Source organism: Tetrao urogallus (genome assembly GCF_951394365.1).
Source record: "Tetrao urogallus genome assembly, chromosome: Z".
Taxonomy (NCBI): Eukaryota; Metazoa; Chordata; class Aves; order Galliformes; family Phasianidae; genus Tetrao; species Tetrao urogallus.
The window spans coordinates 22027307-22044624 of NC_136816.1; the positions used below are offsets into that span (position 1 = coordinate 22027307).

Consider the following 17318-nt stretch of genomic DNA (forward strand, 5'->3'; position numbering starts at 1 on the left):
ACAATCCTATTAACCTGCTGTGAAATATGATCTCTGCTGAGATTAGTACTGCAATTCATGCCCTTTAAGTCTTTTTTCCTTTGAAGACTCAAAGCTTTGCAAGAGCACTTCAGAATAGCTGGAAGATGTATCACAGTGCTCCTTCGGCTGTGATAAATTTTAAAATTACCTATATACTATTTGAATGACTGGCACAAATACAAAAGGAAACATCTTTCAAATCTTTTTTTTTTTTTTATAGAAAGCACCACTAAAATGTTATAGCTCAAATTTATAAATCTAAAGAAAAACAAGCACGTTTCCCTTTTTGTTTACATAATTTGTTATTTTCTCCATATATTACTGCATTAAAAATAAATAAACATCTATATTTTTTAATTAGGAACTATAGCAAAATACCCGAAGTGTTACAGACTGCTAACAGGAAAAAAATAGCTCACATTTTTTGTGCCATTTAGTGCCATATGATGATCTCTCAAACTTTAGCTTTTTAATATACTTTTAAATTGAGGTTATATAAAAGATACAGTAATCATGATTGCCACAAGTTGCCCCTCTTGCAAGGGTGGTTCTGCAGTCTCCATAAAATAGAGAGAAGTCTTCCCTTCTCCCTTCATCCCCCAAAAGTCAGTGACAGTTCTAAAACCTATGAAAAGCAGATATGTTCAGGTGGGTAAATAGATGAACAGAAGTGACTGAAGAACTGGACTCAGTCTGGAAGATGGCTAGTAGAGTTCTAGCCACAGCCTCATTCTGAGAGCTTCCCCAAGCTCTCCAAGGAGGTAGTTGTCCTCATTGCTGTCTTCCAGTTTCTTTAGCTCCTTCTTCTTATATAGAGGAATGCTAGTGATTTCCAGTGTGTATGTTCCAGGCACTGACTTCTTTTTAGCTGTGTGCAAGTAACTGAGTCCATCCCTCTGATGGATTCGAAAAACGCCGTCATCGTTGCCATGTGAGATGATGTAGCGCACGTGGTTGGTAAGAGGCTCAATGGCTGGCATGAGCTGTAGGATGTGCTCCTTGCTGTCAAGCCTTGAAACGTTGACTCTTATCTTCAAAGGACTATCCATGTCCAGGCTTTCCAAGCTAACCTCCTCAATCTGAAATAAAGGAGGAAATGAAATTTAGGGCAGGAAAGGAACAGACATTTGTTTGCACTGAGAGAAGAATAGTCACTGCTTAGCAACAGTTTCTGCATTTCTCAATCTCTAGCAGTAAAGGAAGGCATTGAAAATACTTTCCAGCTGGGAGTACTGCTTGATTTCATATAACACACTCTGTAAATCTTAAAGGCTTCTCTCACACGTTTAACAGAATAATTAAAGTTACAGCATCAAGTCTGTAGAGGGGGCTCAGATTTCAGTCTCCCTTCAGAATGTTTAACTTCACACGTGCAAAAAGTCCACGTAAAGAAGAGATATATGTTTAGTATTGAATTTAAGGCTGTAAGAGAGGCACAGTCTTGTTCTTAGGATCAGCTTCAGTGTGTATCATTACCGAAACAGAACGGACACAAGACAACACTGTACAGAAACTCCCTGAAACTTGTGATAAACTATTTAAATCAATCCTGGCTTCTAAAAAAGGCAAGCTCAGCACTTGGTGATGAAGCACAGTGATTCAAATGTAAATCAATGCAAGGAGAGAACTGCTGTATTGTTTGCTTTCTACAGAAGCAGCTGGTATATATTGCTGTCCAAATTTCATTGTACTTTCACCACAGAGAGGAGGTGAAAAGGAAACATACTGACATTGTTTTTCTGACAAATGATAGAATCGTTTGAATTGCAGGGGACCTTTAAAGGTCATCCAGTCTAACTCCCCTGCAATGAACAGGGACATTTATAGCTACATCCATTGTGGTTTTTTTAAAAAAAAAAACACAACCAAAGCTTAAGTATGTCTCTGCTGCCATGTAAATCAATTCCAGAAGTATTAGTTGGGAACAAACTTGGGGCTGGGAGGTTGAGAACAAGGGCAAAACCATCTATGAAAGAACAACTTTTAAGTTCTCCAAAAATACACAGGCCTTAGACTTCTTCAAGAAACTTGATAGTAAGTGAATATCCAGCCTAGCTGTCAAGATTACTTTTGCACTTTAAAAGATGGGAAAGGATTCTTCCTTCTCTCTGAGGGAATTCAAATCACATGTGTATACATATGTGAGCTACTTAGTAATGTAATTAAAAACGCATAGCAAAAACAAGTAAAATTTGTGAATAGGAACCAGTACAGAAGTGTAATAAATACCACACTCCATATACATCATAATGATATGATTATGGATAATAATGAATATTTTTTGCCTTGTAGTTTTATGATGTGAAATCTCCTTATCTCACTGCTGAGGTGGTAAAAAGTCTTAGTGCTATCAAACAGTAGTAAGTAGAAGTAATAATTCAGAACAAGATATGAAATTAACTATGCAACAGAAAAAGGTTTTTCAAAACCACCAGATGTTTCTGTGGTGGGTTGATCACAGAACTCAGATTAAAATGCAGGAGTGGGAGTGGGGAGGGCAAGTGATATTTGCGTGAAGTTTGTGTTTGCGTGGGAAAACCAATCATCTAAATGGTCAACATTATATTTTTTAAAGAAGAAATTATATGACTGATGTCTTTTTTAGAAAGCCAACATGAGAACTGTCTTCAGTGGCAACAATCATGCAAAACAGTGTGTACTGAGATGGCAGCTTCTGGATTATTTTAAGTTCTTACTCTTAAAGGAGGCTTGTTTACTTATTCTTTCAGTGTGTTCAGCACACATTACTATTTAACTTGAGTGTTTGTATTTTGCCTGTTTGCATTATGCAGCTCTTGAATTCCTGAAGGAAATCTCTCCCCCGCTAATTTCCCATTACCTACTGCATATTCCAATACAGACACCAACAATGTAAGACAACATTCTATCTTATGAAAGAGCAAGTGACAGATGTACACTTTTGTTTAACTTGAAACAAACACAGAAGTATCTAAATGGCATAAATATTAGGGCTTGCCTTTTATGAGTAATTTATGTTTGGAAAGTTAGAAGAACAATTGAAAAGTAAGAACAGTTTAAAACAGAAGTGCAAATTTCTAACACCCTCAGCAATTTTGCAAATGTAGGAACTAAGCAAGGTCCTCATGAGCTAGGCCATGGACTCCAGTCTACCCACAACTACAACCAACTAGGGGAAATTACTTAGACTTCAGCAATCTGCAAGAAGATACATTTAGCTGCTCATGACTGCAGGATGCTGTTAGGACAGCAGAACAAACTGCAGACTGCAGAAATGACTACTGTCCCAGCTCTCTGTAGTTACAGGAAAACTGAATTTGACATAATCTGAGGAACTAGACCACATCTCAGATTAGAAAAGTTTTAAAAACTTCAGCTGTAAATAGCTGTTGAAGTTTTTCTGACTGTTACAACATTCCTGCCCAAAAAAAAAGAAGTGTGAAAATTATGAAGCAAACAGGGATTTTTTCCACTAAATGTGGCCTGTAATAAAACTCCCTCCACTTACGGACAGTACTTAGCATTGAATCTCTGAAAATACCTTGAATTAAAACTGTTACTAGTACTTCGTTTTCCTGATACATACAGTTTCATTAAGACTTCTCTTCTTTCTGTTGTCCTTTTTTGGATAGCCGTTAATTTTGCACTCATAACAGGCTTCAGGGGATAAAGCATTTTCTTCATCAGCATCTCCATCCACTGGCAGGTACTGGCCTTTGTTAAATCCCATCCCTGAGACACAGTGGCTGTTGAATAAAAGCAGCTGTTTTAGTTTTTGCAGTTTTATGAACTGTTCAATTAAATGGAAAATGAGCGCATGTAATCTGTACTATAGTATTTGTATCCCTTCTTTTTTCTTTATTCACCAAGATGTCTGTGAATTGATTTTCTCTGCTCTAGTAAACGAAATACATTCACATACTGAATGAAATGCAACTGCTGGCTGAAGGTATGTAAGTTTTTCTAATTTTTGTACAAAAATTTTACAGATACCATGAAGAAACAAAATAAAACCATTGTTCCCTGACTTTGGCAATAAAGATTTTAGTGTTTGTCATATTTCAGAATGATTTGTGTTTAACATTCTGAGTTGACCACTGTGTCTTAAATCTCTTGTGCTGGCGCCCCCAGAACTGGATGCAGTACTCCAGGTGAGGTCTCATGGGAGCAGAATAGAGGGGCAGAATCACCTCCCCCACTTTCTGGTCACATTTCTCTTGATGCAACCCACAATACAGCTGGCTTTCTGGGCTGCCAGCACACACTGCCGACACATTTGAGTCATCAACCAACACATCCAAATCCTACTCCTCAGGACTGCTCTCAAGCCATTCTCCATCCAGCCTATATTTGTGCTTGGGATTGACTTTACCCAGGTGCCAGACTTTGCACTTGGCCTTGCACCTCTTGAGCCTGTCCAGGTCGCACTGGATGGCATCCCTTCCCTCTAGCTTGTCAACTGCACCACTCAGCTTCTGAGTGTTCTCCGCAAACTTGCTGAGAGTTCACTCAATCAAAAACAAACTCAATCAAAAACAAAAAATCAAAACACTGTCCACGTCGCCTACAAAGATGTTAAATAACATCAGTCCCCAACATTGATCCCTGAGGAACACCACGTGTCACCAATTTCCACTTGGACATTGAGCTGGCTTTTGACCACAACTGAGTACCACCACCCAGTCAATTTCTTATCCAGCAAGTGATCCATCCATCAAATCCATTTTTCTCCAATCTGGTAATCAGGATGTCATGCAGGACAATGTCAAACACTTTGCACAAGTCCAGGTAGATGAAGTCATTTGTTCTTCCTTCATCCAATGACACTGTAACTCCATCATAAGAGGCCACCAAGTTTGTCAGGCATGACCTACCCTTGATAAAGCCATGCTGGTTACTACCAATCACACCATCTTTATTTTCCATCTGTATTAGCAGGCCCGTGAGGAAGATCTGCCAGGCACAGAGGTCAGACTGACTGGCCTGTAGACCCACAGATCCTCTTTTTTTCCTTTCTTGAAAATGGGGCTATGCTTCCCCTTTTCCAGTCAGTGGAAACTGTATCAGGCTGCCCTGACCTTTCAAATATGATGCACAGTTCTTGTTATGATACTGGTGGAAAAAGGAGAATTAACTGTACAATGTTGGTTACACATTAGATTTGAAATGGGTGTCACGAAGCAGGTAATTTCTTTTTTTTAATGCTAGAGATATTTATTCACAGCCTGTGTATATCGTTCACAAAAAGTGTAGAAAAAAACATGTCAGTAGCTTGTCCTTCACTTGCTTTTCAGTCTAACTGTTCTGCCATTCTGCCTTTTTGTCACCCTTTGAATGAGTCTGACAAAGTACTGTGCACGATATACTCACCCCTGTCCAACTCTATAATAGCCTGGTGGACAGCCACAAAGATAACCACCTTCAGTGTTGGAACAACCATAATTGCAGGGGTTCTTGGCAGAAGAACATTCATTAACATCATGGCATGCACTGGAGAACTGGTCATAAGAAAATCCTGAAGGGCAGGCACACTTGAAACTTCCAAGCGTGTTGTAGCAAGAAGCAGAGCCACATGTGTTAGGATTGGAACACTCATTTTCATCTAGAAAGTAAACAAAAATATACTGGTACCTTCTAATCTGGACAGACATCAGACAGGCACAACATAGCTAACAAATCAAAACATATGCAAGTCCTTGGGCTCTGCTACGTCCTTGTTACAAAGATGCAGTCCACAAATTAAAAAATACAATGGCCACAGTCCCAAACATTAACAGCTGGTAAAGATGTTTTGGGATACTGTTACTTCTAAGCTTTTCCCATAAAGCTCTGCTTTCCTTCAAAGCATATCTCCAGTTTTGCTAAGGGGTGCATGCCAATACTCTTTTCTACCACATGAGCTTCACAGAATAAAAATGAGTTGGAACTCCAGTCGTGCTTGGGCTATAATAGTGTTAATGGTTAACTAGAGATAAGGTGGAGGTAGCACATATTTGTAGTAGAAATCCATAGGTTCTGTAAGGGGAAAGACAATCTGAATAGCCACCTCAAATGAAAGAGAAATCAAGAACTGTTATCACATTGTGGGTGGTAAGATACAGACATGGGTCCTCCACTCAGTCCAACTAATTTGTCTGCAGGTTATATTGTGAAATATGAGTAAGGAAAGTAGCTTGTTGCATCAAAGATTACGCATTTGATAACTGGTAGGTGTTCTGCTTATTTTATTTATCTTAGCAAGGTTCTGATTCCCTGTACATGTCTTCTCCAGCATCAATGGTGCATTTTTTTACCATTTTGCCAGCAGTTACTATTCTTTTCTATACTTCTTTTCTATACTATAGTATAAAGAAAATATATCAGTTCTATACTATAGAACTTTTCTATAGTTCTTTTGAGGACTATCTACATTCAGTGACTACTGCTGTACTGGAGATTTGTGGGAATTGTTACCTGTGTTCCTGCTTTTTTTTTTTTTGTTGAAGAGTAGTATTAAGGAGTGATGGTGGTGACTGGATCTTAAGAAAAACTACATGGTGTATTATTTAGTGCAAAGCACATATAAAAAACTGATTTTGATGTGTGACGGAGCTGTTAGATTAGCCTATAGATCAACATCACTGTTCATAGCCATCCTCTGATTACTGCACCACACAGGACATGGTAGCTTGGCTGTGCTGGTTTTTATTTGTATTTTTTGATTTCTTAGATTCCATATGTTGTGTGAATTGGCTTAATTCAGGAAACAGAGAAGAAATGATGGACTGAATGAGCCAAATGCAGAAGAAAACTGCTAAGCTGATTAGTTTGTCCTTATTGCCTGTCCAATGAACTAATGAAAGTCACACACACAGAAACACACACAGAATTGTAGGGGTTGGAAGGGACCTCCAGAGATCATCGAGTCCAACCCCCTGCCAAAGCAGGTTCCCTATACCAGGCCGCACAGGTAGGCATCCAGGCAGGTCTTGAACATCTCCAGAGAAGGAGACTCCACAACCCCCCTGGGCAGCCTGTTCCAGTGCTCTGTCACCTCACCGTAAAGAAGTTCTTGAGCACATTCGTGCGGAACTTCCTATGCTGCAGCTTATGTCCATTTCCCCTTGTCCTGTCTCCATTCACCACTGAAAAGAGTCCGGCCTTGCCATTCTGCCCCCCACACCTTAGATATTTATAGACCTGGATCAGGTCCCCTCTCAGTCGTCTTTTCTCAAGGCTTAACAGACCCAGTTCACTCAGCCTTTCTTCATAGGAGAGATGCTCCAGGCCCTTCACCATCTCTGTGGCCCTCCGCTGGACTCTTTCCAGAGATCCCTGTCTTTTTTGTACTGGGGAGCCCAGAACTGGACACAGTACTCCAGATGAGGCCTTACCAGGGCAGAGTAGAGGGGGAGGATCACACTGTGTTTTGAAAGAAGGAAAGCCTTAATTATTCTGTTGGTATTTTTTCTCCCTTTTTACTGTTGACTCTGTTCTGCTTTATTCCCAAAAAGCTAACGATGGTGATTGATTCTTTCTCATGAAATGCTGGATTTTTTTTTTTTTTTTCCAACAAAGCTATTTGCTTTAAGCCTGAATTGAAGGAATTCAAGGATCACCTTTCCACCTTTCTAAGATGAGGATTTTCCTGAGGAGAAGGGAGTCAGAGTAGGAGAGACATCTTGTCACAGAGAGCTTTGACAATATGGATACGATGAATATATTACGAATATGAATGTTTTCTCTGTCTTCTGTCATTGATCTACACTGAAGTGGATGAAGGGGAGAGAGATTAAAAAACTACGTGCTTACATATCTTTTGCAGACACGTACAGTGTCCATTCTTCTCCTTACTGTCACTGTAATCACAAGCACAGTTTTGCTCTTTAAATGTACTGTTTGTTTGTTTGTTTCCTTACCAACACACTGATTCCATTGGTAATGCTGAATATACCCTTGTGGGCATCCACATCTGTATCCACCTAGGATGTTTTGACAGCCATGCTGGCATCTATGATTTCCATCGCATTCATCCACATCTTTGCATTTGGGAGAGAAGTAGAACATGAAACAATTCATCAATATATATGTTGTAAAATATGTTACTCACTTCGAAGACCAGCCAAACACCAGTATTTGTGACATAGTAATACTGTTCTGAGCCATTGAGACTATCTGTTTGGAAAGCCTGATGCTCAATTCATGTAGAGTTCTACCTATCAATCAATAATCAAGTGGTTTACAAACAATTACATGACTCATATTTGGAGAAGAAAGACTATTCTGTGTAATTGCACAATGTTGACGTTATGTTTAGAATACAATTGGAATTGGACTTCTGTTTTCAAACCAACTCTGCAAGACTAAGCCTTACTTTTCCTAGAGGGCTAGAAAAGCCATCCAAAAAGTCTGCGATCAATATGTAAATAATGGGGACAGCCAGAAATAAAACTGAAATGTAAGAACATGACAGTATGAAATACTGTCTGCTATAATAAATAAATATATACCAAACCACTGTAAGTAGACAAGTGTGTCAGGTACAGCTTGCAATGCCAGTAGAAAATTTTAAAAATGATACCACAAATACTAAATTACACTCCAGTTGTCCACAACTGTCCACAAATTCCATGCAATTGGGATGTCCCTAAATCTGAAATCCAGAAAACCACACCAGGCTGTGCTTTCATGAGTAAGCGCACATATAGCAGTTAGTCCAGTTAGTTACATATTTTGTGAATGCGTTGGTATGAGTAATTAGTGTTTTGTTTCATGGTTACTGGTTAAAGTATGCAAGAAGGATGAATGTTCTTGAAGAGAACAAAGTAAACTTGACAGATGACAATGCTTTCTACAACTTCTGGCTGGGCATATGCTGCACCTTTATTTTAAAGATACGCTCCAAATATCAATTCCTATTTTAAATACTTTCATCAAAGTAACTGATGCTTTGACACGTCATAAATTTATATACTTCTTCCTTTTTTCTTTGTTCATTATCTAAAACCCATTAAAGACACTGGAACTCTGGAATCCAGATGTCTCAGCCAGGGCTCCTTTTTGGAGAGAAAGATAAAGCTGTAGAATAAAACATGTAGGGATTTTAGAATCTGGTATCAGATACCTTCAGGAAGATGATTACAGCTAGGAAAAAAAGTGATAGACATTCCTGTCAGAGTGCATGAAAATTGAAAGAAAAAAAAAAAAGATTTTTGATGCATAAGCCTTATGTGAAGGTGACGAAGGTGACGACACTCTGAAAAGAGTTGTTTGAGAGTCTAACTAAATAGCGCTTTTTAATTCTAGCTTGACAAAGTTCTTGATAAAATTCTAGTTTGATAAAGAGTAAGACAGTACATTCTTACATACATTTATGTTTTAAATACCTCAAACACATTCCTATTTATTATTGGTATATACTTTTACTCAATCTGCTGATTTGTTTTATGAATGTGATTATCTTTGACATCATAGGACAACCTATACACAGAGGTATGGATTTGCACCATAAAAATAAATTGACCTTCACTAGTTACCTTCACAGTTCAATCCAGTAGAATCCAGAGAAAATCCCCTTTGGCATTCACAGGTAAAACTTCCTGGAGTGTTTTGGCAAATTCCTTTCGATCCGCAGAGTGATGGCTGAGAACCACATTCATTGTTGTCTTAAAAATAGAGAGCATAGAGAAGAAGATAGTATCCCTTGGGATAAGATGTAATGCATGTTCATAAAACACATTTTTAGAGGCTGAAAACCATAGAGATGCAAAAATTGACTTTAACAGTGTTACTTTTCATATTCAAATTTCAGATGATCTGATGACTCATGGAGAGCTATAAGTATTTAATAAATAAAAATTAAAAAAATGATAATAATAATAAAATAAATAATAAAAATAAATAATAATAAAATAATAAACAAATAAACAAATAAAGCACAGGTTATAATTCATTTACAAGTCTGGAAGTCCAAGGTACATAATTGCTGACAGAGGAAAAATGCTGCACCTCTGTATTAGCTTAACTAAAATAGTTCCAGTGGCAAGATTCATATGCTTAAGATCTAAAGACATCTGTATCTATTAAAGAAGAAAAGGCAGTATGTTTTTCTTTTAACTACATTTTAAATCAGATTTTAATACTTTACTCCTTTGTGTCCATGTGGTTATACTTAGAACATAATAACATGTATTAAATAGACATAACTGTTTACTAAGCAAGAAAATACAGTTGATGGATATCCTTTCTTTTTTCTTTAATAACTGTAATTGCTGCTTTTCAAGACCTGCTTTCTGAACTGCTGATATTATTGCTTCAAATTAACACTGTTTATACATTGAAAAATTCATGGATAAAAAATGACAATGTTCCTTTTAGAGAAAAACTGATGCAAGAAAATTTCTGTTTTTCTTACCAATACAAGCTGTGTGATGTTGAGTAAAACCAGGTGGACATTTGCATGTGAAGCCTCCAAGGGTGTTGACACAGAGAAACTGACAATTGTGTTGTTTAGTTTGACATTCATCAAGATCTGAAAGTAAGAGAAGCTGTCTTATAAAAAGCCAACACAAAAGAGGTACACCTAGTCTAACTTGGAAAAATAATCGCACTTCAAAATTATTTCATTTTCAATGAAAGTGCAATAAAATTGAAATTACTGTGTTTAACTTCCCTTACCTTTACACGTCTTCCCATCTTCTTGAAGGACGTAGCCTCGAGGACATGAGCATTGATAGCTCCCTTCTGAATTCTTGCAGATAAAATTGCATGGTTTAGGAGACTGTGAGCATTCATCCAGATCTAAAGAGAGAAACTGTTAAATATTTCTCATACTGGTTTGTTTGAAACATGTTTCCTGAACACTTGATTTAAGAGAAAATTGTTTGTAGATAAAGCATCTGATATACATTTTTGCAGGGTTTTCATTTCTTTCCCTACTGTCACCATGGAGTCTCTGTGGAGTTGCCTCTACAGTGGCAGTGTTAAACATTAGAGTGACAGTGACATTAATATTTTCATTTATAGACAAAGGATTCCTTTTCAGGCATACTATAATATACTTATCTGAGTTAAACAACAGGAAAATGAACCAGTAAGTTCCTCTGTCAGTCAAAATGGTTGTACAGCTGGAACATATTTCAGTGTTCATTCTACTGCAGATATACTGCCAATACAGCTTGTTAACCCGTTTTGCAAAATGAAATATAAAACCAAACAGGCATATTAGGAAGACAAATAAAGAAAAGAGGAAAGAGATAAAAACCACTTTGACACACAGAGGCTTACAAAGGGTGACTGAGAGTTGCACTGTATAATGATGCACCCATTATTAAAAAAAAATAAAATCAGAATTAAGAGGCTAAATCTTACCCACACAAGATGTGCTGCTGATGTCAGTTGTATAGCCAACTTTGCAAAAGCAGCGGAATGAGCCCATAGTGTTGATACATTGTCCATGTCTACAAAGGTTTGGCATGACTTTACATTCATCAATATCTGTAAAGAAAATACTAAATATGTAATCTTCTTTTAAAAGATAAGTATTAGCTTTGAATTTGACACCTGCTATTCACTCTTTCTTCTGAATAAAAAATATGAAGAAAAAAGAGCAGGTTTCACCAATGGCCTTCTCAGCATTGGTTAGGCTGCAAACGGAGTACCGTGTCCTGTCTGTCCCCCTCCCCCACAGGACAGACATGGATATACTGGAAAGAGTTCAGAAGAGATGACAAAGTGACTAGCACACTTATCCTATGAAGAAGGCCTGAGAGAGCTGGGATGTCCAGCCCAGAGAAGAGGAGGCACATGGGAGACCTTATAAATGTCTGTAAGCACCTGAAGGGAGGGTGCAAAGAGGATGAAGCCAGGCTCTTATTAGTGTGCCCAGTACCATGACAAGAGGCAGTGGGCACAAACAGGAGTACAGGAATTTACCTCTGAATACCAAGATGCGCTTCTATGCTGTGCTTGTGACGGAGCACTGTCACAGACTGCCCAGAGAGGCTGTGGAATCTCCTCCTTGGAGATCTTCCAGAGCCAGCTGGATGTGGTCCAGGACACCTTGCTCTAGGTGTCCCTGCTGGAGCACAGGTTGGGCCTGATGGACCTAGAGGTCCTTTCCAAACCTAACGGATCTCTTATTCCGCACAACACCATGGAAATGTTGCTGGGAAATGGAAAGAAATGCTCTCTTTTTCAGTTTTTCCACAATTCCTCATCATCATGCTTCTGATGGTAACTTTACCCTTTCTTTGTCTTTCAAAATGGGCCTGAACACACAGGCAAACATTCCTGAAACTTTCACTATCATTTTCTACATCAGAATTTCCTGCTATTTCATTGCATAATCTGTTTCCAGTTTTGATCAATCAGAAAAAAACCCAAGAAATCAATTTTGTTATGAGCAGTAAGATCTTTTTTCACCACAACTTAAAAATTATGTGTAAACATAACAGCTGTTAGAGTAACTGCTGTTGCCTTTTGCCTTATACTTAAAAATTCCCAGCATTCAAAAGCTTTGGGTCCATTTCTTGCCTTTAGTTACTGGTTGATCTTTCCTTAGATCCCAACTCTGAAAATTATGCACAGCTGTGAGTATTTCTAGTGCAGCTACTGTTTAAAGATGTTTTTAATTTCTGGTCATGCAACAGCATTTGAAAAATCAAACTCTTGTTTCAGAGGAAATTCTTCGAAGTAGCTTCAAAGGGGATAATGCATTTTCTTAAGAATGTGAGTGAATTCCTTTTCCATTTTCTACCTCCTTTCATCTCTGCAAATACCTCTTCCATCTGTAGTATATCCTGGTCCATGTGGACAGAGTTTCTTGTATTGGGTGGTTCCAGGAAGTGGGCAGAGCTCACATTGGTTACCCCAGCCCCGGCCTCCATCACAGCAGCATTCAGATTTAGTGACAAGATTCCGGCTGCTTGAGGCCATCTGACACATTGTCTGTAGAACTTCAGCAAAACAAAAGCCTTGGCGGTTATCTGTAAGGAAAAAATGGAAATATCAAGAAAGGGTAGGAGCTAAACATCTGAGCCATTAAGCATCTGATGTATTATTCTGGCTCTCTGTCAACTCACGCAAGCAGTAAATTAGCAACAACTCTGTGAAGTCTGCTTTGAGTTAGCCTTTCAAAAACTTGACATGTCTTCTGAACATCTGATGTGATTCCAAGTTTATTCCAGACATCCTAGGTTCAGTACCTGTATGACTTGGTATGAGTTGTACTTCTAGGAAGGATATGGCCTGAGGCATACCTGGCAAGCTTTGCTTGATGCTAAAATAAGCTGGAAACCAAACTAAGCTCCCACTTAAGCTACCTATGTTTGGCTTGTATTTAATAGATTTTCTCAGAATTGGGGTTCTTGGGGTTCTATTGTTTTGTACTGTTTTATTGGCCAAAACAGCACACTGGATTATCTGTAGCTTGATACGATTTACATGACAAAATTCTTAGCACTTACGAGTCTCTACACAAATCAGTCGTCTTTTTAGTGGCACTACCAGCTTGAAGGCTGGGAAAACAGATTTATATAACCATACTTTTTATTTCCTCCTCTTAATCAATTTTCCTTTATTTTTGAAAGTTCTGATTAGTACCTGTCTATCACGAAAGATGAGTAAAACTACACAGCCATTCCCTCCTTTGCATTTGTTTCAAACAGGCATCTAAAGAGAGTTCCCAGCTCCCAGCTATCATGGAAATTCTGTATTTTGCAGTAACAATACTTCTAAATAGGTTATGTCCCTTGTTTAATATGTTAATTAAAATGGAAATACTGTCAACTACAGTCTGATGCTTATGTTTCTAAAGGAAAGATGATTTCTGGTCTTAACGCTTAAACTCTTCCATACCCCTCTGAAACTGTATAAGTCTGAACACCACGCCGACCTTCTCATTTACAAATAATCTGTAGATTTTATACATGAATTAGGTGAAATGTGATCTTTGCCTTTAAATGAAAGTTGCTTTGGGCTCATAAGATAAAGCTGTCCTCGTGGAAAACGCTGCTTGTGTGAGATACTGCATTTGCTGTGGGGATTTGCAGGACTCAGCAGATTTCTGTTACCGTAGATAGGTATTTTGTGTAGAACTTTAAGTCCTGTGTACCCTAAAATCCTATAATGCTTTGTTTCTGATTTGAGATTGAATATATTTTAATGTGAGCAGAATATATTTTAAATAGTATACACTAAGATTCAATGTTTGTGCTTTAATTCTGAAGACATAGTTTGCTTCTGTCAGACTCGTCTTTCAGTCATGTCTCATGTGGACAGCATTAAAGAAAAAACAGTAACAAGCAAACTAACCCAAAACACAGCTTTCAAAAAATAATGCATGTATATATGTATATATACATAAAAAATAAAAGAAACCAATAATGAAAGCAGGATATTTCCTTGCCAGTAATGACTGGCTGGAGTTAACAGCCTGCAGCAGCCTTTTTCCATCTGGTCCTAATCCTTAGGAAATACCCTGTACTTCGAATATTATTGCTTTGCCATGAAGTCAGCATGCTACTAATGGCAACTTACAGACAGCTGGTTATTCAGCATATACACAGTATATATAGAATACCTCATTATTCTGATTGAATCTAAGTATTTTAATGCAATGTCCTTTATGTACTCCTACATATTCCTGCAGTTTCACATGCCGGTGTTGTAGAACACTTACTTGAACACTGGTCATGAAAATCTTAATATTCTGCAGTTCTGTTTGATTTTTAAAAACAGAATAAGTAATTTTATGGTGCAAATGACGAGTCTGAGCATACTGATAAAGAATAAGGTTGATGAATATTAAATCTTTCATTGGTATTTAATGTGCAGGCATGTCTCCATAACTTCTAAATATATTCTGCTATTTTTTGTGATGCTCATATTTTTTATTCATTTTCATGGTCTCCATTAACAATACAGAATATTCTAGCTGAAATACTGTGGTGATTAAAATAATGTTCTGACCATGGAAACACTTCAGTTTGCTATGCATTCCAGTTTGTAATCTAAGGTAACTAAATCCTGCTTCTTTAAAAGTAAGTAATTTGTCTGGATAGCAGCATGTTTATGCAATTTGGAATTTAGATGTAAGGCCCCTGATAGCTCAATTCAGCCCACATTCTCAAGATGCTCTCCATCGATTATTTAATATTTTATCACTTAATGTGATTTCACTGCTTTAATTAATTAGAAACATTACTTAATTTATTCACATAAGAGCAGCAGCTGTACTCAGAAACTTGATTTAAACTCCACACCCTTAACTGCTTTGATACTCTTTAATATAAGGTGGAATGTATACTTATGGCACTTACCAAGACACTCGATGCCTGACGGGCTTGACAGGAATCCTTCATTACATTCACATCGGTAGCTCCCAATAACATTCATGCAGCGACCGTTCTCACAGATACCTGGCTTGGTACGGCATTCATTTTCGTCTTTACAAAAATACCAAATGCAAGTTCTTGTTACAAGAAAACAGATCTGTAGATTGCATTCAGCATTTTGCATAATCTTTGCAAGAAGTGGAAAAATCAACAACTGATCAAGCAGAAGAAGGACCTTTGTTATTCCATGCCTTGTATTCTGCATCTAGGATGAAGGCTCTACTCCTATACTCTCTGCATACATAGTAAACAGACATTTTGAACTACGGTAGTATCCATATCTCTTGCTCTTTGTGGCTTTTATATATGTATAAAACCTAACAGTTACATGAAAATTTCATAGTTCTAATTCGTTAAGGAACTGCCACATTATTTATAGACAGTATTAGTGTTGAACGAAATGTAACGTTTTATTTACAATAATTTTCCTTCTTACTTACCAGATAAGGTCATTTTCATCTGGCTACTTAATACTTTAACAAGTGTCTGAAAACCTTCCTGACACTGCTGGACAACTAAAGAAACAAAACCAGAGTTTTTCCTCCAAAACACTTCCTAGTCCGTTAAGATTACTTTCAGATAAGGCTCAAGTCTTGAAAATACAAAGTAAGATTGAGATGTTGGATACTAACAGATATCTTAAGCGTACTTTATGAACTACTACTTTCAAGTTCATTAAACATGCATACAGAGAACTGTTTGCTTGTAGGAATTGCATCAGATGTCTTTCTTTTCTAAGCTTTACCTGTACAGCCTTCTCCATCAGGTCTCCTGGTCATTCCAGGAGGACAAATGCACATGAAGGTACCAATCAAATTTTTGCACATCATGCCTCTAGACTCACAGTCATGGAGACCTTCAGCACATTCATCCAGATCTGTAAAAATACATATACTTTGTGTTTGAACATCTTTGCAGTAGCTTCATTTATTGAAAACAACAAGCATTTTCACAAGAAAAAGGACATCTAGACTTCCCTAGCAAGCACTAAAAAAATCTGAAAGCTATGCTTAGCTGCAGTTATAATCTTTCTGAGTTGGTAAAAGATGAACATCATCTTGATGTTCTTGCCTTTACAGCCCACAGCAAGAATACACAAAGCACTAGATAATGGTCTTACGCAACTTTTGTCTTATTTAAGTTTTTGAAGAGAAAATTTTAAAGAGAAAAAATCATTGCTGCTTGCTGCATTTCTCTGAGAGAATGAATGTAAGATGCACAGAAATATCTGGAATACTTTTCAGGTGACACAAGGTGATGGAAGGTGGGGAGAAGTTTACATTTCAGTCATTACCTTTGCACATCTTTTGGTCTTCTCTCAGTTCATAGCCAACTGGACAGGTGCATTCATAGAACCCGTAAGTATTGATACATCGAAAAGCACACAGCAAGGGGTTCTGAGCACACTCATTTATATCTGAACAGAAAGGAATTTAAAAACATCATTTTCCCTGAAGTTTTAAAACAATAAATTGGAAATCTTTATACTTTACTCCTATTGTCACCTAAAACAATCAAAAATGTAATATAATTTTTAAAACAGAAAGTTGTGGATGTCTGGTTTTGAGTAAACAGAGGAATGTGAATGAAGCTCTGCGTAAAAACAGTGACACCATTAATACGGAGTTACTTAGAATGAGTTGGATTCTCATTAAATGAAATTTAATGACAAGAAATGTCAGCTTTTTTTCAACTTTAAGAATATGAATTCTTGCTTTGGAAAGCAAATTAATTGATTCCTAAGTGATTCATGAAAAAAATAATATTTTTAAAAAGGATCCTCTTAAGGATCTGATGAAAACAGAATTCCACACTATGAAAAATAGGAGGTATTTATTCAAATTAACAGAGTATTGGCCCAAAATAGATGAAAGAAAATACTTTTCTAAGTTACGAGAGAGGTGAACTTCTGTATCTTGCTGCCACAGGAGGCTATGGATGCAG

The 17318-nt window shown here is 37.5% G+C and overlaps 1 protein-coding gene across 1 annotated transcript in view; it reads right to left on the reverse strand.

Moving 5' to 3' along the window:
• Nucleotides 1-725: 725 nt before the first annotated feature.
• Nucleotides 726-17318, reverse strand: part of FBN2 (fibrillin 2) — a gene marked incomplete at both ends in the record, with an annotated part of 158293 nt that continues 141700 nt past the window's right edge. The window contains 12 exons of the mRNA XM_079548052.1: nt 726-1100; nt 3587-3746; nt 5371-5602; nt 7899-8018; nt 9516-9644; nt 10394-10510; nt 10657-10779; nt 11350-11475; nt 12759-12965; nt 15300-15425; nt 16120-16251; nt 16669-16791. Of these exons, the coding sequence (XP_079404178.1) occupies nt 726-1100; nt 3587-3746; nt 5371-5602; nt 7899-8018; nt 9516-9644; nt 10394-10510; nt 10657-10779; nt 11350-11475; nt 12759-12965; nt 15300-15425; nt 16120-16251; nt 16669-16791 (1970 nt within the window). The remainder of the gene's footprint in view (nt 1101-3586; nt 3747-5370; nt 5603-7898; nt 8019-9515; nt 9645-10393; nt 10511-10656; nt 10780-11349; nt 11476-12758; nt 12966-15299; nt 15426-16119; nt 16252-16668; nt 16792-17318) is intronic.